The sequence below is a fragment of the Microtus ochrogaster genome (genome assembly GCF_000317375.1).
Source record: "Microtus ochrogaster isolate Prairie Vole_2 chromosome 6 unlocalized genomic scaffold, MicOch1.0 chr6_random_2, whole genome shotgun sequence".
Taxonomy (NCBI): domain Eukaryota; kingdom Metazoa; phylum Chordata; class Mammalia; order Rodentia; family Cricetidae; genus Microtus; species Microtus ochrogaster.
Window position 1 is genome coordinate 7,371,575 of NW_004949095.1, and position 24,728 is coordinate 7,396,302.

Genomic DNA, 24,728 nt, shown 5'->3' on the forward strand with positions numbered 1-24,728 from the left:
AAAAAAAATATATATTAAAAAAAAAACAAAAACAAAAACAAAAGAGTGAAGGTATGTTTGACCCTAGCCCTGCAGGCTCTCCAGACCCCTGAGGCTCTAGGTAAACTTCCCTTCCTTCATTTGCATGACTAAGTAATTACAACTCATAAAAGTCCCTAACCCATTAGTTAAAACAGGGTCCAGTATTTGACTCTGACCCACTGCAGCCTGGGCCACAGGCTGTCTGCATGCTTTCTGATTTGTCCTCAATTTATAAGCAGAACAATCTATAAATAGAAACCTTTTTTCTAAGTCCCCAGGAGGCACTGGCAGGTTTTCTAGTTTGTGTGTGTTTTCTTTCAAAAGAATAAAAAACAAAAAAGAACCAAACAAGTAAAAAACAAAACAAAACAAAACAAAACCAAAACCAAAAACATGGCACAGGTTTATTTCCCTGCCCAATGTTTCTCCATATTTCACTTCTAGTTCAGCTTTAGAGCATTCTGATCAGTTTGAACTTCAGGCTTGACACCAGCTGGACACTGCCCATGCTGTGCTCCATAGTTGCACACAGGTGCTCCATAGATGAGCTCCACTCACCTGTAGATCCTGTACCTAGTGGTGAACCCCTGCCGGTAACGTTCCATGAAATCAGCATACTCCTGGGCACGGTGGAAGGGGCCTCGGTCTGTGAGTAGCCAGTCCAGGGGAGCCTGGGCAGCCGAGGAGGCATGCTGTTCCGGGACCACAACGGCCACGGTGGCCGAGGCAGCCAGCACCCACCCGGGCACGCCAAGTGCTAGCAGGACTGCCCATGGGGCGGCCTCCGGCCAAAGCCCTCTAAACTGAGAGCTGCGCTGCCACCTCATGCTTCTCCCAGGCGGTTAGTGTCTTCATTCTCTCGCCACACTCTCCCTCTCCGTGCTGCTCCTCCAGGGCTCCAAACTAGAAAAGGACAAAGAGAGGTGTGAGGTGGGTACGGGACCTATCCCATCTGAGAGGTGTGAGGTGGGTACAGGACCATATCCCATCTGAGAGCATCATAGATAACAAGACGGTGAAATGCTCCCTGGTGATGTTAAGCAACCGATGCCCTAACACATTGACTATGTATGATTTTATTTCTTTAAACACAAACTTAGGAAGAAACACCATGTGGGCATCTTACAGATGAGAAGAGGGGCCTCAGATTAAGACGGTGACTTCTGTCCTCACAGCTATGAAGAAGAAAGAAGAGTTTGAGCTCAGAGGGTGTGAATCCCAGCTCCATTCCTACCTAGGCTCCCTAAGTATCATCCGCCTTACAGACATATTCATTGCATATTTCTACGATTGCCTCATAGACTGAGTGCTGCCTTCTGAAGCTTGGCACTGGGCTAGGAGCAGTCTTTAAATGGAGAATTGTGGGAGAGAAAAGTACTTTTACCCCTTTGCTGCTCTGAAACTGAGAAAACCTGAGCAAATCACTCTTTTCTCTGGATCCAAGATGGGTTCTAGAGAAAACAATTTGACTACGCAATAGCTATTACTTTTCTGAGGTTGAACATCCAATCTAGTCTTTGTTCGAAGATGGTTCAGGGATAGAGTTGGAATGGGAGATCAGAGGAGATTCCCACACAAGGAGTCCATGGGACGTCTTTTCTCCTCACCAGGCAAAAGAGTCCCTCAGAAGTCATTCTGTGTCTCTTTCTTTCATCCCTGCTCAGCTACTGAGAGTATGGAGCATGCCTGCAGACATCCTTCTTGAAGGAGTGAGTGAGGGTATTCCCTGCTTTCTCTGGGTTGGAGGGAAGATGCCAACAAGAAGGATGCTTTCTGTCTTTCTTCATTCCTGACTGCCTTGTGAGTCAGCACAGGCTTTGATTTCCAGGGCCTGCACTTTTTCTAAGGACAACTCGTTACCTTTATCAACCTCTAGATGCAAGGAATCATTCAGTACTGCCGGATTTCCTGGAACTGCCACCGTTTCGCCAATCTTTAATTTCTAGCCTGTGCTGTCACAGCTCTGCGCGTGTCTGCTCGCCAACACCACTTCAGAGCATGCCAGAACGACTTCTGATGCCTGGTACCTGTAATTCATAGCTTGATGATTGCCGCTGGCTGCCGAAACCCAGTGATAGGATGCCTGGCGGTGAGGCAGACATGGTCATTTTTTTACACTTTCACTCTACCGCAAGGGCAGGCAAAGAGGGCTTCAGTACTTAATGTGCCCTTCCAGAGTCACCCCCAGGGCCTCTCTGGGATGTGTCAGCTCACTAAGGTAAGGGAGGATCCTGGAATTCCCAGCTCCAGAGTTATACCGAGTCTAGGTACAGAGGTACAGGATGCTTCTCAGTGTCCCTGTATGTAAGGACGGAAGGACAGAGGGAAGCCCGAGGATCTGGGCACTCAGATAGCTCTTCTTCTCCCTGGCTGCTGTTGATTTGGAGCTGGGTGCTGAGAGATACTTAGAAGCTGTCCCCAGTATTAAAGTTTCTTATGTAGGCATTATAATTAAAAAGTTATATTATGATGGGAACCAGAGGAGTTGAGCTAGAAATATAAGCAAAATGTAAACCTCAATCTGTCTTCTTGCCAAAGAATGCTGCACTATTTAGTGAGCCAGAGTAGGGGTGAGAGACTGTGCCCACTTACCCAGCCAAGGAACATACTTGTCCCTTCAGATCTTAAAACATGATAACCTTCCCATAATTAAAATAGTGAAGCTAGGTCACAAAACTGGACAGGCTAACCAATGAAGCAAGAGAGCTGAGTAATAACCCTTACAAAGCAGTTAGAATATAAAAAACAATGCCACCAGAGGCTAATTGGGTAAAAAATGGAATATTTTGTATATAACACTGAGAACTTAGTGCCAGATGGATTAAAAAGTTAACTATAAAAAAGTAGAACCATAGAAGGAAAATCTCCAAGTGTTCAAGTGGTTTTTTAAAAAACACAAGCTCCCATTACCAGGAAGAAAAGTGATTTAAAACTAAACAGAGGAATCATCCTCGCATGTGGAGGGAATAGGCAATTTTTACACTGAAACAATTTGATGAGGAGGCCCAAAATATTTCTCATTTAATCATTCACATATTCATCCATTGAAGAAACGTAAATGAGAACCCACAAGTGCCAGACATTATGCTAAGAAATGACAGTTCACAAGCAGGTGCATATTGCCTTACCTGAAGCTCTACCATTAGTGATTTATTCCTTTTATAAAATATTGCTGTGTTTCTTAAAGATGAACTGGTGGAGGGGTGAGAGGTTTGTTCATTGGGGAAACTGTGGTTCCTTGACAGAGGAGGCCAGCACAATACACACAGTAAGGTAGAATTCCACAACCACGGGTGGAAAGACACTCTGGAACCAGAGTTCTAAAGTGACTCCCCCAAAGCCCTATGCACGTCTGTGTAAGCCTTCTGTAATTCTGTTCCCTTGAGTGTGGGCAGGGCCTGAAAGTAAGATGGACCATCGGGCTCTATTAGTTGACTTTGAGTTAAAAACGGATGAATGGAAAAGTTGAACGTCCAGAAAGTCACTTAGTTGATGGGTGCAAAGAAAGGCTTGTGGATTACTGTGAACAATATCCTAAGTGGGTCCGACCTAGTTGGGTGAATCTTTAGGAGAAAAGAGTGGTATAAATTGACCAAAAACAGAGCAAATCAACATTCTGTGAACTGCTTATTAAAGTCATAGCAAGGAGCCAAAAATGACATCTAGACTTGAGAGCAACCTCCAGCCAGCAACTAGGAAGAAAGTGGGAGCTTCTATCATATAACTGTAAGGAAACAAACGCTACCAGTAGAAAAGGGCTTTGCACCCCACAAAGATCTGATTCCACGTCCAGCACATTGATTTCAGACTGGTAAAAACTGGAACAAAGGACCAATTACCTTATACCCACTCTTTTGAGTCACAAGGGCTGTGAGCCAGGGCTGGGGAGACAGCCCAGACAGTGAAGTGTTTGAATTGTAAGTACAAGGACCCAAGTGTTGTCCTTACAACCTGCTTAAAACAACCACACAGAAAACCTAGAGCAGTGGTGTGTGCTTATAATCGGAGCACTGTGAGACAGGTGGATCCCTGGGGCTAGCTGGCAGGACAGCCTATTTCACATATTCCTGTGAAAGACCCTGTCTCAAGAGAAAAGAAAAAGAAAGAAAGAAAAAAAGGAAGAAAGGAGAAAGAAAGAAAGAAAGAAAGAAAGAAAGAAAGAAAGAAAGAAAGAAAGGAAGGAAGGAAGGAAGAAATAGAGGTGGAGGATGCCTGTGCTCTGCCCTCCACACACATGTACATACATGTAGCAGTGTGAGTTGACAGATTTGTAGTGCTTTAGATGATGTTTGTTATGCAGCAGTTGGAAAACAAAGCAAACACAAGCAGCTCCAGCAACTTCTAAGGATCTGGTGCTTCCCTTTCCATAGAGGAAATCAAGAGGTTATTTTATGGGAGAAGAGGCCACGATGGCAGTTTCTAGAACAGAGTAACATTAGTTGTCTTCCCCGACTCTGCCCTTACACTATACTCTCCTTTGCCCAGTACACTGGTTCATCTAAGGCCATGTGTAAGTTTTCATCATCCTATCGAGTGTATCGAATTAGCGCTTCTCAAACATTATATGATGCATCAGATGCCATGTCCTTCAGCAAGGAGTCACTGTGAGATTGTGACAGGGTACAGCCTGGCCTAGTCAGTTGACCTCTTGACAAGACTGGCTGCTGTGTATCCTGTGCCATGATAGCCACCACCTCACCTGCTGCGTGAGGGTTTCCTAAGGACAGGTGAGCAACTCCTGGAAAAAGTGTTTGGAGGAATCAGCCTGTGTTAAGCATGCTTCTTGTCATCGCTGTTTGTAATTATGCCTTTTCAGGGCTCACAATGAGCTGGAACCTGCCTGTTACAGGAATATCAGCTCGGGAATCAAATGATTTTGATTGCTGGGCCCTGTCTGCTGAGCGCAGCAAGAATGCCTGAATTCAGGGCTTGCCGTTCCTCAGAAAACCTGGCCTGGGAATCACATACTTTCCACTTCAGTGGTTTTTCTGGGGGATCTGAAGACTTTTTGACTATAAAGTCTCTTTTTAAGAAAGAAGATAGAGCCTTAAGCAGGTTCTAAAACTTCCTCAAAAAAAAAAAAAAAGCAAGATAATTACCGTGTTGACAGTTGTATGAAAATCAGACTTTTGATGGGGAGCAGCTTTTTGGCCACTTCCTGTTTATTCTTCACACTAATACCACTGGAAATTTTGTAACAGCAATCTGTCAAGCAAATCTGGACCTTGTAAATTCACAGTATCTGGTTCATCATTAATAAGTAGGAAGATGTAACAATTAGTGCCTTTCCCATCATGCTTTCTGCTTTCGCCTGTCCAAAATCTGACTGTGGGAGCAGATCTCCATGTTGCCTGGGAGGATGGTGACACAGGGGCCGTGCTGCCCCTTCATGAAAAGCGTTATGGATTTACCTGAGAAAATGAATAATTTTCTTTTTCTCCACACTTAAGGCCATTGTATACCTAGAACAGATACATCGGCTGTGCATCAAATGTTTAACAACCTGTACGTTTTTCTTGGTTGAGTACATAAGCTCAAATTTGTCCTCTGCCATCATGAATTAAATTCTGATACAATTTAATTTTCTATTGCAGTTCTGTCAATAAAGAAAATCGGGTAGAAGACAAGGTCACCTGAGAAGTGGGCGGGGCCATCTTCAAACAGTGTCACCACCACTCTGAGACTGTTACCTAGCTGAAAAGGCTTGGGTCTCTTTCGAGTTCTCTTGTCTTCAGCCACCATATCTGCTTGGCATTTCAGAAGAAGGTACACTTGTGATTTGTGGCCCAGGCTGCTAATGTAAATTCTTGGCAAATGAAGCAGACACAGGAAATGAATGTGAATTAGTGTGGGACTGAGCACTCACCTGGGTTATGCGAGGCTCTGTGCTCAATCCTTAGCAATGAAAAGTAAACTATAAGAGATGGTTACTGAAGAGGAGGGGCTACATCCTGGAGGGGCTAAGTGTATAGTTAAGCAATAGGTATAAGGGTAGTATTTTGACTAATAAAACCGTAATGTTCAACAATTAGTAAATACCATACAAATTAGTTAATATGTATGTGATCACTACTGCATATGAAGCATGAATAATGAAATTATCTCTTTAAGCAGATGAGAAGAGGGAGGCTAAGAGCGGCTCCATGCAGTGTGAAAGGTGGCATGCTTCAGTCGCAGATCTAAGTCTGCGTGACTGTAACTGCACCAGTCCCATGACTTACAGCTATGGAAAGTACTTGCTTGTCACTTACAAGATATTGCCTGTAGGCAAGGCCCTTTCCTGTGGGAGCCTCACTTTAGCCATCAGTAAGATGATTTAGGAGCCAAGACGATCCCCAGAATACTGCTCCACACTGAAGTTCCGTAATTCTATGCAAATAGAGAGGGCGCAATGCAAGGAAGCCTTGGTGCAGAGAGAGTAAAGCAGAAGAGAGATGAGGTATGAAGCAGAAAGTCTTGCCAGCTAGAGCAGTGACATTTCATAAAGTGATTAGTCAGTGACATTAAATAAGTTTTCAAGCCATTTAAGTGGTTAATTGGCCAACTCTGTTGAGGAGTTGTTTGCTTGAATAAATCCGAGGGTGTCAGTGCTAAAAAAAAATCACGGAAGTGTTGTTTGTTCTTGTCATCCACAACATGTTGATGCAAAAACCTGTTTATCCTAGAAAGGAAGGGTAGACAGAAGTGATAGAACACTCCTACAGCCAGGGCCGCGTGGAGGTAGGATGCTCTTGGCTCCCACAAAGGACTGGGTCCTTTCCTCTGTTGGGCCAACCATTGCTGTTTTCCCCAGAGGGTCAGCACAGACCATAAAGGTCTCCAGCTGCTCTTTATAGAACTCCAGTGGCTCCAGAATCCCTTCATTTGAATCCAGGCAGGTGTGGCGTGGTGTCTGTTGCCACTTTCCTCCCTGAGCTCTGTGACACAGCCTCCACCTTCAACCCTGGGACTGGCATGAACCAGGGAAACTATATACATCTCCCACCAGTCAGACAGCAACTTCCAACATGGGGATAAAGATACCCTCACTGCATAAAATCAGGTCAACAATATTAATAACTATTTATGCAGAGAGGAGCTAATCATAATTACTGTTTACTAAATGTTCTTACATTAATTCGAGACCTTTAAGAGGGGTGGTTGAGAGAGGCAAAGGAGCTCTCTGGAGGCTACTCTACAGAAGGCAGCAACAAAACTCAAAATCCAGATATTGTCACTTGGAGGCTACTCTACAGAAGACAGAAACAAAACTCAAAATCCAGATATTGTCACTCGGAGGCCTACAGCTCACCTCTCCTTATTCTGCTTCACCACTGTCTATCTGGCAGCCAGTAGGTTATAAGCAATGTCTACACATAAGAGCTGTACTTAGGGATGGGGAAAATCTGGTGGACACGGCAGACCCAGCTCTTCTCTAGCCAGGAAGGAAACACCGGACTTGAGGCTAGTGTGCTGAGCTTTCTAAATCATCCCACATACACGACCCTCACATGTGCCGATCATCCCAGCGACATCAGTCCTCGTCGGCTTTAGCCCATTCAGGCCCTGGGTTCATAAGCCTCTCTCTGGGACAACTAGCCCTTCATTTGTCAAGGACAGAGTCATCTGTCACTTACTAAGGCTTCATACTCATCTCCTGGGAGTCCTTGTCTCTTTCCTTGGTCCAGACTAACTGACAGGCTGACCTGCAGCCTCTCATGATGAAGCTGGGGTCAGAGAGTGTAGAGCAGGGAGGACTGTGAGCACCGCATCCTGTCCTGAAACCAGGAAGGCTCGCCAGAACAGATGGCGTCAGCCCTGCTAATCAGTAGGTCTTCTAATGAGACGTTGTATGTTTTGAACCTTTAATCTCCATACAGAACCCTTTTACTTCTCATTCAAGAAATCCTAGCAACTCCTATTGCCCCCTACAGACCAGTCTGCCCTCTTCCTACAGGTTCTGAGATGTCTCTGGGAGCCATTTCAAAAAGGACTGGCTCCCAGAGAAGACTTCAAGAAAAAAAAAAAAACTGGAAGCTGGTTATGGTGGCATAGACCTTCCACCCCAGCACTTAGGAGGCAGAAATAGGCAGATTTCTGTGAATATGAGGCTGTACCTGGTTAATATATGGAGTTCCAGGCCATTCAGGGCTACATAATAAGATCCTGTCTCAAAAGACAGAAAAGCATTATAATAAAGCAATGATATTTCATAAGGTTATGCGATTTGGAGTCCTTAAAAGGTATGACCTCTGGTGCAGTGTGGTGACGGGGGAGCACACACTTATTTTTTTTACTATTGTATCACGATAGTAATACTAGTGTGAGAAACAGTCCATAGACATCTTTTCACTAACTATGGCTTTGTTGTTGTTCAGTTGCTAGGCTTCTGGTTGTTCACAAGTGAGAAAATAGCACAGAGAGGCAATCTTCTAAACTTTGTGTCTGCATCCCTCAGACTCAGAGGCGCCCCTCCCACAGTGCCTCACAGCGCTTACAGCGGAGGTCTTGAGTCCCAATCCAGGGAACTAGTACCCTCATTCTGAAGTTCCTCGAACCTGAAACTCTAGCTCTGTGCCCTGCCGCTGTGCTACTGCTGCCTGGCTTCCCTGTCAACAACTGTCCGTCATGCCTTGCAGACCCATTTCCTCCAAGGAGCTTCTTCAAGTGAGGATCAGTGCTGATTACACACTTACTTGGCCTTTCTTCTGACCCAGCGACTGAGAAGCCAAGGCTAGCTACACTCTACATCTAAGGATAGAGTTTGAGGCACAGACTATCAATCGGGAAGGAAGTGCTGAGGGGCAGGGAATAACCGTCAGCTGTAGTCCATTGTATTTCAGCTTGAAAGCCCCTTCACCTGGCTCAACTGATTAGCAGTCTGTGGCTACAGGAGGGGAAGTAATGCCTCCAGGCCCGAGTGTTGGTTTAGGGTTACCCAGGTCCAGTGCTGAAAACAGAGCTTGTTCTGTTCCTGCCTCACCTCTGTTAGAGATGAAGTGATACCTTCCAAGTCTAAAGGCGTTGCGGCCCAGAACTGTCACTAGAATCCCTCCATGTGTGTTCAGTTATTGTTACTGTGGCTCGAGCGCTGGTCTAAACATGTGTCCTACATTAACTCAACCAAAGTTCACAAATCCCTGCAACACTGGTGCTTGTTGGGAATACCTCTGACCTAACAATGGCACAAATTACAGTGTTTGACTTTTCTGTGGTGCCAAGCAGCAGCAGCGAGGGGCAGCTTCCACTCAGATGTGTGATCACAAGAGGGAGACGTCCATATTCTACCCTGACCTTCGCTGGCAAGTTGTGATGTTCCTTTATTAGACATTCACAGGTTACATTCATTTTCAATAATTTCAATTTACAGCAGGCTTATCTGAACATAATTCCATCAAAAGTGTTACATAATACAGAGGAGAAGATTCAGGAGCTCAGTAAGTTTCTCCCAATTGAATCCTAGTGCTCTCTCGGTGCCTATCGATGTAAAAGCTACAGTCTCCACACAGTAGCTGGAGATGCAGGTCAGGCTAGACACCCGTAGGTCAAAGTCCCTAAAACAGTTCTCCAAGCCAAGGGGTGATCTGAACTCTGCAAGGGCAAAATCAGAGGAACCTACCACTGCCCTTCCAGCTTGACTACAAAACTCAACACCTCCTGCTTCTTTGAAGCTGCTAATTTCTCTACAGATGGCCTCTCTGCATGGCCTCTGAGAGGGTGGTGGTAATTCGGGTAGGGTTTCTCCAAAACAGTGGTTCTCAACCTTCCTAATGCTATGACCCTTTAGCACAGCTTCTCATGTTGTAGTAACCTCCCAACCATAAAATTATTTCACTGCTACTTTATAACTGTAATTTTGCTGTTATGAATTGTTATATAAGTATCTGATATGCAGGCTATCTGAATGTGACCCATGTAGGGGTCATGACCCATAGGTTGAGAACCACTCCTCAAAAAACTTAAGGTCAAAGGTTGGAGAAATGGGTGAGCGGTTAAGAGCACTTGTAGCTTTGGCAGAATCTCCAGATCTTGGTCTCAGCACACCTTATCAGAAGACACACAATTGCCTCTAACCCCAATTTCAAGGAACCCAATGCACTCTAGCCTCTACAGGCACTGAATACACACAGTGCACAGTAACTCATGCGTGAACATACACTTATACATACACATTCATTAAAAAATACATTTTTCTTTCATGCTTATTTCCCTAAGCCCAACTGAACATATACCTATTCTCCTGTTTCAGGTCCAATCTCAGCAAGGCTATGCAAGGAACAAGGGACTTACAATTCATGCTGGGCCCTATGTCTCCAGTTATATGTTCCTCTACTTCACATGTAGACAGATAGTCTTCCAAGAACTGCCCACCCCCCTGCCTCATTCTGAGCATCACTGAAGTTTGTCTCCTTGTATTCTGGCCAAAGGTTTAGGCTTTTTGTGACCAAAACTCCTGGACCAATGCCCTTTGACTCCACTCCTCCCTCTAGGCATATCCAACGACCTTCCCAGTATCCACTATGACTTTTCTGCACACCCCACACGCTTGCCAACTGTTGACTCCATATTTCAAGGAGAAGCACAGCCCCACTCTCTGTGTTTCCTTCCACAAGTGTAGATCCCATTGCTTAAGCCCTGCTTGATTTTCAGCAGAGCTTCTGGATACCCACAGAGTAGCTGGAGGTCTGCAGAGCCAAAATAATCTCCAGCCAGGCGCTCAGAAATCTCTCATCACTATGCAGGTTGCAGTATTGAGGTGGGGCTGATATCAACTCTCCATTCTGACCTTCAGTCCTCAGTGCGTCTCTCGCTATTGGCTTTCTGCCAGGCCTGTCATTGAATCTGAACTCTTAGCCCAGGACCTGCCCTACTTGGGCCTTGGCACAGACCAGAATGTAAAATGATAATGCCCTGAGCTGTGCCAAACAACACAGAGCTCTGAGATGCTAGAGATGCAGATGTGACCAGCAAACACATTGTTTCCGGAACTGTGTTTGTAAATATATGAGTTGCCTGACAGCTTGCAGAATTAAATATAGATGCTACATCACAAACTCGTGCTAAAATAAACTATATGCTGCTCAATGAATGTCAATAAGCACACCGAGGAAGAATCATTATCCTTTTGGTAGCGTAGTCCAAGAAACCCATATCTAAGTCCTTTCCCTCTTCCTTTCACCTCCACCTTTCTCTTTTATTCCCTCACCCACCACCTTCACCTTCTCTCCACTTTCCCCTTTCCGACTGGTACTGATGTAAGGGGAGCTGTGGAGCAGGATGAAGGGGAAAGGGGGATGCTGTAGAAGGAGGAGTGAATGGGGTAGCCAGGATGAATGACCTTGGGGGTTTACTAGGAAGACTGGTGCTTTGCAGTTAACCTACTCGGGCTTCTTGCCTTGAGGTACCAAGTCTAAAGCGAAGTCCTGGGTACCCCTGGCAATTTGCCAACACCCACAGACAGGAAGTAGGTCTACCCATGCAGCAGTGTGAATCCCCTCTTTAGTTCTTGAGCCAAAGACTCTTTTCTTTCCTTAGATAGGCATTTACAGACAACCAGATCTTATGTCTGAACCCACCTGCTAAATAAGTAATAATAAGTTAACAGGAAACTGCTGTTCATACACGAAAATCAGTACCCCAGAAGAATTTCCAAGGGATCTTATTCAGTAGTCAGCTGCAAAGGCTTCTTGCTGTGCAATCTGGGGTGTGGATGAAATAACCAAAAACGAACAAGTGAGCAAACAAACAAACAAACACCTCTTCTTTGCCCAGCTCCCAGAAGACCCTGCTCTAGGCATTGAATCAAAAAGAAGTATTTTCCATTTAAGACAACTTCTAAATTGTCCTGAGGATTTGTGTCAGCCATTTTGAATTTATGTAATTACTATGTCATTTCTATATTATTTTTTTGTTGTATTGGCTGTCAGTTTCTTTTAAAAAAAAGTGTGTGTGTGTGTGTGTGTGTGTGTGTGTGTGTGTGTGTGTGTGTGGTGTGTGTCCGCGCGTGCGCATTGGAGTGCAGGTACACATGTGCTGTAGTGAACCTGTGGCATGTGGAGGGTAAAGGATAGCTCTGGAGAGTCAGTTCTCTCCTACCATGGGTTCCCAGGATCAGATTCGGGTCACTAGACTTGAACAGCAGGTGGTTTGTTGTTGCTGTTGTTTTTAAACCAGCTGAACCATTTTAGTTCTTAAACATCAAATTCCTTTCCCATCAAAATGTGAAGCAAAGACTTAGACACATTGCAGTGATTTGGGCACTGCCTAGTGGCCCTTGAGCAAAACTGTTTAAGAGTCCCCAATGGAGAACTGAAGTAATTCTGAAGAAATTTAACTTGGTTCTGTCTCAGGCTGCAACAGCTTCGCTAAACTGTTGTGACAAGTGAGACCCTTTGTAAAATGTGGCATTCATCTTCCAATTTCCTTCCATTTAGGGAAGTTAGGAAATATCGACCATCCGTCCAACTAATGCTTCTTTTATTATAATTATTTCTGTTATCTTTTGCGATTGGTAAGTGGATCATTTCTCCTTTCCCTCTCCTCCCTCCAAACCCTCCCTTATAATCCCCCTTGCTTTTTTTCAAATCCATGGCCTCTTTTGGCTCAGTTGTTAAAGGCTAGGCTCAAACACAAATGATAATAAATGTTTTTTTTTTTTTAATGGAGAACATTCCCTTTAGGGAGAATGTAAAACCAAAAGCAGAGGGAGGCAGCAAGGGCCAAGAGGCAGTGCTTCCGGTTCTTGGAAAGAAGGCTGCAAATCCCTCCTGTAGCTGTCTTTGTCAAGTCCCATTGCTCTAAATCCTGTCAGGGAGTTGTGCACTGAGGACTCGGACCTCTCACAACTCAATGATACTCAAGACGTTAGCTTTCTGAATAAAAACTAAGATTCCCTTTTGCCTTATCCTAAATTATTTCTGTGAGTGTTGGTCCAAATCTCTGGAGAAAATTCATGAAGTAATTGTTTAGGAATTTTAGTTTTAATTCAAAGATCATGTTTCTCAAATCTGTTGAAAACAAAATTTATGTAAGAAAAAACCAGCCAATCCCTTACTCCGGTGGTTCTCAACTGAGGAGAGGGGACAGGAGTTTCTGTTCCTAGGGGCCTCGGGTGATGCTTTTGTTGGACTAGATGGAAAGGGTATGTCTCATGCAGTGGGCTAAAAACACTGATTTATGTCAATGAATTCCAATGAGCCTGAACTCTGAAGTATTTCTGAAAAATGTGAGGTCAACTTTTAAAGGAACTTTATTCCTACCTGCCGAGGGCATAGTTTCTGTTATACGTAATGGTGTCCATGTCTTTGAATTCTACCTTTTCCCATTGCTACCTTAAGGCCTCTAGTTACCTGCTCAAAAGGTCCTCGACATCAGCAACAAATATAATGAAAAAATTCTTCTTATTTAATACTTACTGTCTACTAGAAACTATGTGAAACATTTTTTTTTTCATCGAGGTTTGATTAACCGTTATGGAGAGTGAGCTACTTAAATACCCAGACTTTTTTTTTTTTAACAACTTGCTTCCCTTTTTCATCTTATTATCCTAAGTCAGTCAGGCGTTGGGCTGTTGTGAGGACAAGGACACTCATACAGGATCTGTCTAAAGCCACATGAGTATAGTTGAGTAAGGCTGAATCCCAGAGGAATAGCAACCTTATTACACACCATGGGGGTTAGATATACAGAAGAATATGGAAGAAGCAGGAGTCAATTTCTTTGATCAAAGAAGAGTGATAACTAGGGGATGGATGAAAGCTACATAAGACTTATGGTTGAGTCTTTGGATTGCAGGTATGAGACCTAGCTTCAAATATATATATATATATTTGAAAATATATATATTTTCAAAAATATATTTTCAAAAATAGAGGTGTGGATAGATGAACTGATTTAGATATGTCAAATTGTACATATATTTGTTTATGGATGAAATATAATATGATACTCTGGATTTGATTTTGTAACAGAAAGAAAGATGTTAGTCGAAAAACTTGTGAAATATGGAACAGCTTGTACCAATGATAATGTTAATTTCCTTGGTTTTATTTTTATTTTGTCCTATTTTATCTTTGAGACATGCTGGGCTCAAATTTGCTATATAGTTGAGGAGGATCTTGAATTTTTGACCCTCTTGTGTCAGCTTCCTGAGTGCTGGGAGTTACCCGATTTTAATTGTACCATGGCTGTACAATAGCAGAAGCTGGGTGGGGTCACAGAAGACCCCTATGCTCTTTCTAACTTTTCTATGAGTCTAGACATTTTCTAAAATAGATTTTTTTGTTTTAGATTAAGGCATACATACACACATGCACACATACACATTCATTTCTTCCCTATAGAGCATCCTACCACACTCACTGGTTTCAAACTCCTGGTTTCTAAGTGCTGTCTCACCACTAAAAGGAATTAGAGGTCCTTGGAGAAGAGTACAAGGTGGTTGATGTAGAAGAGGAGCCTGCAGCATTGCTTTGTGATAGAAATGGTGGTGTGCTGGTACGTTTTTAAGCAACCAGATCTGGAGGGAAAAAGTCATTATGACATTTGCCAATTTCTGTGATGTAAATACTCTTCCCAAGCTACCAACTGGATATGGAAGGCTCGCACATTTCCTGAAAAGTATGCCACACATTCTTTTAAGCCCTAGCTCCTGCACAAGCATGAGAAACAAATTCTCAAATAATAATAGGAACATGTCAAAATAACACAGAACTACCTTGAGAAGCCTGCTCCCATGACCTCCAGGACAAGATACATGCCAGTGAAGGAGGTATAAGGCCACTCTGTCTCCCAATCATCTATCTCTTTTGTTGGTCAGTTTGTATGTAGAATGTAGAGATAGATACATTAGATAGGCATGTAGATAGGTAGGTAGGTGGGAGATAGGTAAATAGTAGATGAAGAGGAGACATAGTTTTTATTTAATTTGCTAACTAAAAGATGAAGAAAAATACTGGGTATAGAAAATCACTTTGCGAGCCGGGAGGTGGTGGCGCACGCCTTTAATCCCAGCACTCGGGAGGCAGAGGCAGGCAGATCTCTGAGAGTTTGAAGCCAACCTGGTCTACAAGAGCTAGTTCTAGGACAGCCCCCAAAGGTACAAAGAAACCTTGTCTCAAAAAAAAAAAAAGAAAAGAAAAGAAAGAAAGGAAGGAAGGAAGGAAGGAAGGAAGGAAGAAAAAGAAAATCGCTTAGCAATCATCACAGTAATAATCTATTCAAGTAAAAAACAAGCGCAGTGCTAAGCCAAATTTATGAAAGTTGATCAGGTTGATGGTGAGATGTTTCAAACTTTTAAATTATCTCCCTCAGAGTCTAGACAGCAGTCACCATTACACTCCAGGGGTCAAAGTTTACATTATTAGTAATAAAACAAACACCTTGAGCCACCTGATAGGAGTCAGTGAGATCACAGAGCCACCATGACATATTCTGACTAAAATACCTTTAAGAAGAATATTTAGACATTTTTCATCTTGCTGCTTTAAGCATACAGACTTTGAATGGAGGGTGGTTCCACAGGAGTGAAGGATCAAAGGTCCTGACTCCCGACCTTCCCAGGTTAACCCCGCCCCCTTAAATTATGATGGCCTCTGCTTCAGGACTGAGGTAGATAAATGTGGTACACAGCAGGGTGTCATCACTAGGCAAAGCTTCTTATGACTGGGAAGCCTCAGACAGATGTTAATTAGTCAGTTATTTTTATTATACAGGTCAGAACCAGGGGACAGGAAACATTGCTTCACAAATCTCTGTGACTGTAAGCAAGTCTGAGATATTTTCAATTCTTTCCTATATCGACAATAGGATGTACTACTCTCTTCCAGCTATCTTCACACAACTACATGTGAGATTGAACCAGAACATACCAACAAAAGGCTGGGGACTCTCTAAAGGAAAATACTGTAAATGAATTTATGTGAATAGTTGTTATCAGATGCTGAAATTAGGGTTATTTTCTGTGATTTTGTATATTCCCACATTTCCAAGAGGAAAAGATGCATTCTTTTTTATGATCAAAAGAAGGAATTTTTTCTAATTAAGAAAATAAAGGCGAGACAAGGATTCAGAGCACTTGTCTGTCCTCATTATGTCGTCTGTGGCACTCTTGGCAAGACGTGAGGCTAGCTGATCACACTGGAGAATCTCGGCCACCAACCTGAGCAGCTGCTCAGACAGTCTTCCTCTGCAACCATCGCAGCAATCTCACACTTGTTTGCTCCAATCGTGTGAAGCAGATCTGTCTGGGTCTAGTGTAAACAGAGACACTCCATCACACTCATTCACAAATGTCTCTCTCTCAGCTAACACTGGGCCCCCACTGCCTTGATGTTCCGCCAACTCCACAGCCCTGAGCTTAGTCAGTCCTTGGCCCGGAGGCTCATGGGGATACCCAGGCAGATCCTGGAAATGACACTGGTGACTCAGCAGGACACAGCTTCTGTTTCCTTCGTCCACCCCTACTCTGCACTAATGAGCTGCCCGGAGGCTATGGCTGCCCTCCTGACATCCCAGCTGGTGTGCTGGGCCATGGGAGCAATTACACATATGCCTTCTGTGCTTGTTGTCCCCAGAAATTTCAATTAAGGATGCTCTCATTTTTTTCCTTTCTTTCTTCCTTCCTTTTTTTTTTTAATGTCTTCACTTAGAGCGCTCATTTCTACTACAGGCCACAGCATAAGGGAGTTGTATTTTCCTTGCACAACACTAGGAGGCATCACTCATGCTGTAGTCTATGTGACTGGCATTTGGTATTTCTGAGATGCACAGAACCTTTAAGTACACACAAGGGGCTCAACCACTTCTTTTCTTCTATCTCTCAGTCCTGAAAGTGGTAACACAGCTGTCTCTTGGTGAGGTAGTACATTTGCAAAGAAAAAGAAGCAAACACATTATAAAGAAATAATAAAGGTAAATTTGTCTGACCATGTACATATCTGGATGCCATTAGTACACCCCAAAAGTAGAGTCTCCTGAGGAAGCCGTTTGCTGGATTTGAACCTGTGATGATATAATGTAATAGTGAAAGAGGTGACTTAGAATAATATATGGTATCCTGACTTCAGCCATAAGGTACCACTTTTTTGAAGAGCAGAAGTTAGCAACATTTGCTGGACAAACTGTCACCACTGGAGGGAGAGAGTGGGGAGGAGTAATTAGCAGAATTCTTAAAATACTTACCTTTCCTTCAATTCTCATCTGTTGGATTCCCTCCCAATACAAAACCTCTCTCTCTCTCTCTCTCTCTCTCTCTCTCTCTCTCTCTCTCTCTCTCTCCGATTACCCTTGCATATTGCTCTTGAATTTACACTTATGTAGCACTCTCTGCCACCCATTTTGCATCCCACAAACACCATGAAGCTTGACTTCCCTGAAACCAGTGGCCACTCCCTCATCGCCAAACCAGGGAGCTGTTTTACTATCTGTGGATAGTGTTCACTGAAAAATACGACTTTCTTGGGAATGTGAGTCACCAGGCATCATTCTTATTGCTTTAAATACATTGGATCTTTTGATCTTTAATACAATTAAGGGCAATGTTTTCCAAAGTTGTTTTATTTTTATGATGAAATTGAGCTGCCCAGGGGAAGAGCCAGTTACCCTGAATATCAGTACTTCATCACCAGGGTGGACTATCTGGACCAAGAACCCGGATGGTATCCAATCGATTTTATTCTCCTCAGTCCACTTCTCCCATGTCATTCCATGTTTCTGCAGCTCTTCTTGCTTCTATAGTTCTGCCTTCTCTTGCCTCTCTCTCCAAATCCAGCATCCCTATGCACTTGATAGCCTTATGTCTGTCTGTATTCGAAGTGTGTTCTAAATTAGTTCTGGAAATACCCTCGAGGGAGCAGGGAAATGGAAGCACCCCATAAAAACTGAATATTTCAGAGAAACAACCCAGGAACAGGGACACCATATCTGCAAGCAACACCTGAAATTCTTAGATTTCATATGCGTAGACCAGGAAAGTTACCCTGTTTTGGAGTTCAGTGTGCGATTTTTAAGGAGTCAGATTATGTAGCCAATTGACAGTAGATTTGGAATCATATTCTGTGCAAATCTTCTTTACTATAGCACAGGGACTCTTGCTTGAACATCATTTTCTCAAAAAAAAAAAAAAGAAGATTCTGATTTCTAACAAATACCAAAGAGACTTATCACTCACATAGAACTTCCACATGCCCACGCTCATGTACCTGTGCACTGCAGCCGTATTTATTGCCGGAAGCTTCACTTTTCCCATTAAATGCTTCTGCATTTACCCTCCACCTTCTTCTTTAGACTCAAAGGTATCTCACAGTCTGTCCACACACAGTCTTGTTTTCTTCTAAGTCCTTAGCCCCTTGGGCTCTGGGTAATATCTCTCTTCTTCTTTAGGGGCTATTTGCAGCAGGATATGAAGGCCATTAGTCAATCAATAACTCTTTATTTAGAAAAGGGGTGGGGAGGCAGGAACCTGGAGTTTTTAATTCAGATCTAGCAACTCCTGGGGCATTATTGGGAGCAGTCTAAAAATAAGCCTTTGAAAAGCATGATGCTGCAACCATTGGAACTTTACAGCTTCCTAGCCATAAACAAGAGCAGTTTGCTGCGGGTGGGAGCATTCATTGAATTCCCCTTCTCCTGTGGTTGTTGTATCTTCCTCTAACTCTCTAACATCACAGGTATTAACTATTGCTTTGGGCTCTTTGTTTCTTTTGTTCCTGCCTCTTTTCTCTTTTCTCCACATGTCTCTTAGATATGGATTGAATTTCCAACCATCTGTGTTTCTATCCTTCACACCAAATACATCCACCAGTGTATGAAGCCCTGTATTAAAAGTCAATGCAGGCACACTGGGCATCTGTAATATGCCTTTTCTCTTATCTGTTTACAAAAATGTTCCCTCAAGAGTCAGCATATGACCAAAGGCCTTTGTGCTTCCTATCAACTTTGGAGGACTTTTCATTGCTGTTTTACTACCGTTGGCCCAATTGTCTCCAACAGACAAGAACAACGCTGTTCTTCTGGCAAATTATGAGCGAGGCAAGGGTTGTGACAGCATAGCTTTAAGGCCAATGTTACAGCATCAGAAATAATGTATGCAAGATTCAATTGTATGACATCAGAGTTCTGCATCTACTTTCATTTAGTAGGGCTACAATTATTTTGACTGTAAACATGAAGAGATAGCTACAAAGATGGTTGCTGACTGGTATTAGAAAAGGAAAAATATCACAGCTTTCTATTTTCAAATCACCTACTATTCATCATAACTCATTGCTGTTTAACAAATCACCCTAAGCCCCAGCAGCTGGAAACAATGGGAAAGGCTTACTATCTTTTTCACACCATCTTTGGGGTGGGGACTTTAGGAAGTCCTGGCTCTAGTTCTCTCCTGGGATTGTAGTCCTGATGGGGTGTAGCCATCTGAAATTTGATTGGGAAGAAAGGATTCCTGGGTGAGGTGGCACGGGTGCACTGTGGGAGCTGCAGTGGTATTCAGGATCTAGCCTTGAAGTCATGTTCCATCATTTCTGTTCCATTTATTGTTTACAAAAACAAGTGATGTTCTGTTTCAAAGGAAACCACACAAAGGTATGAGCATCAGAGAGTAAGCATATATGGGGGTGATGTTATCAAGGGAAATATTCACCTGTATCTCTGGTCACTGAGGGATGATTGTACTGAGTCTGGAGGAACTGACCTCATCTGCTCTGCTCATTCTAGACTTCTTTCTCTTTGACAGCTGTCTGTCTGCCAAGGATGGGCATTCTGACTTCTCTCTGTCATTCACCAAACAGCACAGAAAGCTCTGCCTCTGCTGTGCCATAAAAGGTCTCCAGGGTAGCAGCAGGAAGCCTCATCTGACTGGTCCTGATTTTGTTCTAGATCTAGGTCACACTCTGTGCTTGTTCTTTTTGGAGATGGAGCTCATCTTTACTTGTGTCTCATTTCTCGGGTGCTACTCCAATGGAGAGATGAAGAAGGGGCTGCTATTTGTTCAACTCCAGCATTACAAAATCTATTTATATTTTATTAAGTGATCTTTATAATAGGGAAAAGTTCAAAAAACCTAAATGCCTATGACTTGAGCACATTATACTATAGTCATACTATTCAGTACAATGCAATCATTTAAAGAATAGTCAATGATACAGAAAATCATTGAGGATATATGCATTTCAAGATACAGGTTATAAAACAGCATGTGTGCTATTATTATATTAAAAGTAATGAATATGTAACAAATCTCTCACCACTAAAAGCTGTATATATGTTTAGAAAAGTTCTCTAATAGAAAAAGAAACACACATTACACACTTATTACTTGTAATTCTTATTATCAGCAAGTATATGAAGTAATTAAAATTCCCTTTATCTCGCTTAATCTGTTTCCTCCAGATTTTCAATATTTTCCAGTCATTTCCTTTTTATGAGACAAACATTCCACATCTTTGTTGAGGTTCAATTAAAAGTAGCTGGAGCTCCCTAGCACTCTTTATTATGGAGGGAGTCACGTATTTTAGTAACTGCTGCTCAACTGTATGAGTATATTTCCCATCATTGACTATCATCTCTAATTTGAAACTTCTTTTCTCCTGTCTTCTTGCCCAATATTTGCTGGTGTGTGTGTGTGGGGGGGGGGTCCGGTTTCTCTATGGCTACTTCTTACAGCCTCATACTGTATCAAATCAATAAGTGTTGCTCTTCCTCAGGGTTCTGCTCTTGTCACTCACTGTAACTTCTATCCTTAGACTTCTCCCACACCCATGACTTTAGACTGCAGTTAGCATGTATGAATGCATGCTTTTAGCCGTGGCCTTTCTCCTGCTCTCAAATGAATTCTGTGTTACTTGATTGGGTGCCTGAAGTGGACATCTCAAATCATCTTCAAATTTAACATACCCCAACTCAGCTTCATGACATCAAGTGGTTTCCTGTCATAGTGAAGGGCAAACTAATTCATCTGTTCCTAAGGTTCAAAAATCTTATGAATAGATTTGAACTATTTAGAAAGATTTTTAAATATTTCCTTTCTTGGACCCTTCCCCATCAAACATTGTGGTTTTGAACATCCAGGACTGGGGTTTTGAGTAAGTATCTTTTTAAAGCTCCCCGATGTTTCTCAACAACTGGCACCATTGAATGCCGCTGGTCTACTTCTTTGACAGAGACCCATTAATATTTCTGATCTCTCCTTCCTCCTTGCCCCTTAAGTGCAACTCATCACCAAGGTCCATCAATTTTTAACTTTAAAATGTCTCTCATATATGTCTACAATTCTATATACTTGTCTTACCTTATGCTGAACTCCTATATCTCATCAAGACTTTGAGTGTGCTCTTTGTGCATCAGACCAGATCATGTCAGCCTCCCTGCTCCTTCTGCCACTGATTCACTCTGAGGTGACCCCCCAAATGGCTTGTTCCCATTTTAATTCCCTGTCCTTGAGTAAAAAGTAGGACCTGTGACTTGCTTCTTACCAACACAGTATGACACAGAGAACAAATGTCACTTACAATTACATTGCATACTCTAAGCCTCCATTGTAGCAGACTTGAGAGACAGAGACTCTTGCTTGTCTTGAAAAGGGCAACAACTTAGCACTGAATATCTGTGCTGAAGGTGATGTAATTTGTAATTGCAAGTGGACTCTAGGAGTCAAGGGAAGCCTCTGGCTGATAGTCTGGAAGAAGATGGAAACCTCAGACCTGTTACTAAAGGTTATAAATTCTGCCAATAACCTGAAAGAACTTGGACATGATTCTTCCCTAGCCTAGCTTTCAAGAGGGAATGAAACCTAGGCCATATACTGTGATTGCAGATAGCCCTGTGAGCGTCTGAGCAAAGATCTAGCTATGGATTCCTGACCCATAGAAACTACAAGGTAATTAATGTGTGTTGGTTCAAGTCACTGTAAGTGTGGTGATTTGTTATGCAGCTATAAGAATAATAATCCCCACACCTATCAGTCATCTAATGACTGCTCACCACTGTATACACGTTTATAAAAATCATTACAATGAATCCAGAGTTATGAATGGCCTCCCACTTGCTTGCTTCTCCAGCCTCATACACTTTACCTTGCTCTGCAAATCACCCACACAGATCTTCTTTAGGGGCCTCAGTGCTGACATTATCAATGTTCTGTTGTGTCATTTGTCTCTTACTCAACCCACGGCTCTTAGTCCCAGCATCACTTCTCTAAGAAAGCCTTCCTTGAATCTCTCTGTCAGGGTTAAATTCTCAATTACAGCCTTTGACAATATATCTCTTTTACTCGTGGAGCTTGTTCGTTGTGATTTTACATATCTGTTTGGATCATTGTTCTGTCAAAATCTGTCTTCCCTACTAGTTCTGTGACTTGCATAAAAGCTGCAACTTTATCTGCTTTGGCTCATCATTTTATTCTTAGGCCTTTAAATATTGACTAGTATATTAAAAATGCCCCCAATTGTTTTATATCAGGGAAAATCAATTAGTACTTCTTAGTACATACAAACTGGATGCCATCCCCTCCTAGCACATCCCAATTCGAATAGGGATATACCATTGATCTCCAGTTCAGAATCAAGCATGGAGCACCAGACAGAGTCTAGATGTTAGGAAATACTTCTCTCATCAGGCATTCAACATGTCCTGCTCTACAGGCAAAGCGCTGCTAGTGATTACCGACTATATGTGAAACAGTACGTTCCTATCGAGACTGCCGTGAGAACAACGCAAAATCTTTGACTTCCAAAGACAAGAAAATTCATCTCACAGCCTCATGGCAATACTGGAGAAGCAGTCTACCTTCTCTTTATTAAATAAACAGTCCGTTATGATACAACTGATGAATGTGAAATTGCCTGAAGAATCCTATTCAAGCCTATCCTAATTAAAAGAGACATTAGGAGAAAATAAACCACAGGCATAGATGCAGCATCATGAGTTTAGCTTTCTGCTTCTCCTGGATATCCAAGTTCTATTCAACATCTTTTATACTATGTGGCACTGTAAATGTCCTTTTTTTTTTATCCCATACTTATTCCACAAAATGTTGAATAATTGCTCTTTGTTAAACACTAATTAACTATATCTTTATCTTATAACGCTTAAATTTTAGTAGAGAGTCCACAGAGAAAACATATCAGTAACTAAACATGACTGCATCCAGTGGAAGCCATGAAAAGTAATGCAGGGTAAAAAGACAGACCTCCAGAATGCTCAGCTACAAGTTGTATTTAAGCAAAGACTTGAGACGAGTGTGGAAGAGTCCCAAGAGGGCAGTTCAGTTGGAGGATCAGAACATGGCAACTCCAGGTAGGAATGAGTGCAAGGGGTACCACCGGCTCTGCTTGTCTCAAGAAGAGCAGAGACCAAGGCACTGAGAGGGAAAGTTGGAGTAGACAAGGTCATTTACTTAGAGGAGACCAGAATTTCTCAAGGGATAACCCCATAAGAATTTTAACTTTGTGTCTAATCTGAGTGTGACACTGTATAGTAGAAGGCTGTCTCTGGCTGTTATTTTTGAGAACAGATCCTAAGATGTCTGGGATGAAAATAGAAACCAGTTGCTGGTTCAGAACATTGGGTCAAATAAAAGCTGATGGTGTCGGGAACTGGCATGGCCGCTGGAAAGATGGGAAAGTGGAGTCACCACAGACGTTAGACACTGAGCCACTGGTGTCTGCTCAGAGAGTGCAGCCAGAGAAAGTGGTGAGGGCACGCTCTAGAGTTAGGTGATTTTTTTTTAAGGAGACATTTTTTTTCTCACCCTGCTTTTATAAGATATGAAAAAACTTCTCAGGACATGCCTGAATCTTAAATTTCTCAACCTAAATACAATTTTAAAATTAGAATGCTAAGAAGTTCTCTGCAGCCTGCAAATGCTCGCTGCCTTTTACATCTCTACTGAAGAAGGCAGGGCAGGGCTTCATCTGCGCCATGCTGGACTCCACCTGAATACAAAGGAGATCCACATCAGATGCTGTGGAGTTACTAAATATGGGCATGAATCCTCAAAATAGCCTCTGTTTGAGTCTACCTGGGCTCATAGTGGAGGTCTCAGCCCATCCATTTATCTCTGAGACTTGAGCCTCAAAAAAGATGACCAAACACCAGCAGATAAGCATTCTCTCTGTTAGTCTCGTGCTGGGCAGTGTTGCCCTTAGCAAGTAACACTGAAAGTGCTCCGTGTTGGTGATCAAAGTTGGGAAACCAAACCTACCACCCTACTACAAATAGGTCATTGATTTTCTTCAAATCTGGCCTACAATTCTTCTCCCTAAGAGAATTATCATGCTGCCAAGTCTAGAAGTTTCTAATTACAGTACTGGGGAGCAATAAGGCAGAATAAGGTGAAAGACCTTCCACTATTGCCCCGCCCCTGCCACCACATCCTCTTCCTTCAGTGAACAAAACATCTCTAAGGATTATTTTTTCCTTTCCTAAAATATTACCCCAGGGACAAAAATAGAATGCAACATCTATGTGAAGTTTGTTCAGTGGGTATTTATGAGGCCACATTTCTTTTCAGCATTGGTGGGAAGAGATCAGATACAAGGCGCGCCTCAGAGGAGAGGAAATAAAAATAAAAATAGTCTTTCTTTCTTTTGTCTTTCATAAACCCGGAGTCCTAATTGCAAAATTCAAAGGGCATCTTGCAAGCCAACCCCCGTCTTCCAGCAGCATGTGGTGCTGATGCAACTCTCTCTCTCTCTCTCTCTCTCTCTCTCTCTCTCTCTCTCTCTCTCTCT

General features: G+C 42.7%; 1 protein-coding gene across 1 annotated transcript in view; it reads right to left on the reverse strand.

Annotated features, from left to right (window-relative positions):
• Positions 1–24,728, reverse strand: part of Brinp2 (BMP/retinoic acid inducible neural specific 2) — a 102,848-nt gene that overhangs the window by 48,476 nt on the left and 29,644 nt on the right. The window contains exon 2 of the mRNA XM_005363930.2: positions 580–924. Within this exon, the coding sequence (XP_005363987.1) occupies positions 580–848 (269 nt within the window). The 5' untranslated portion in view covers positions 849–924. The remainder of the gene's footprint in view (positions 1–579; positions 925–24,728) is intronic.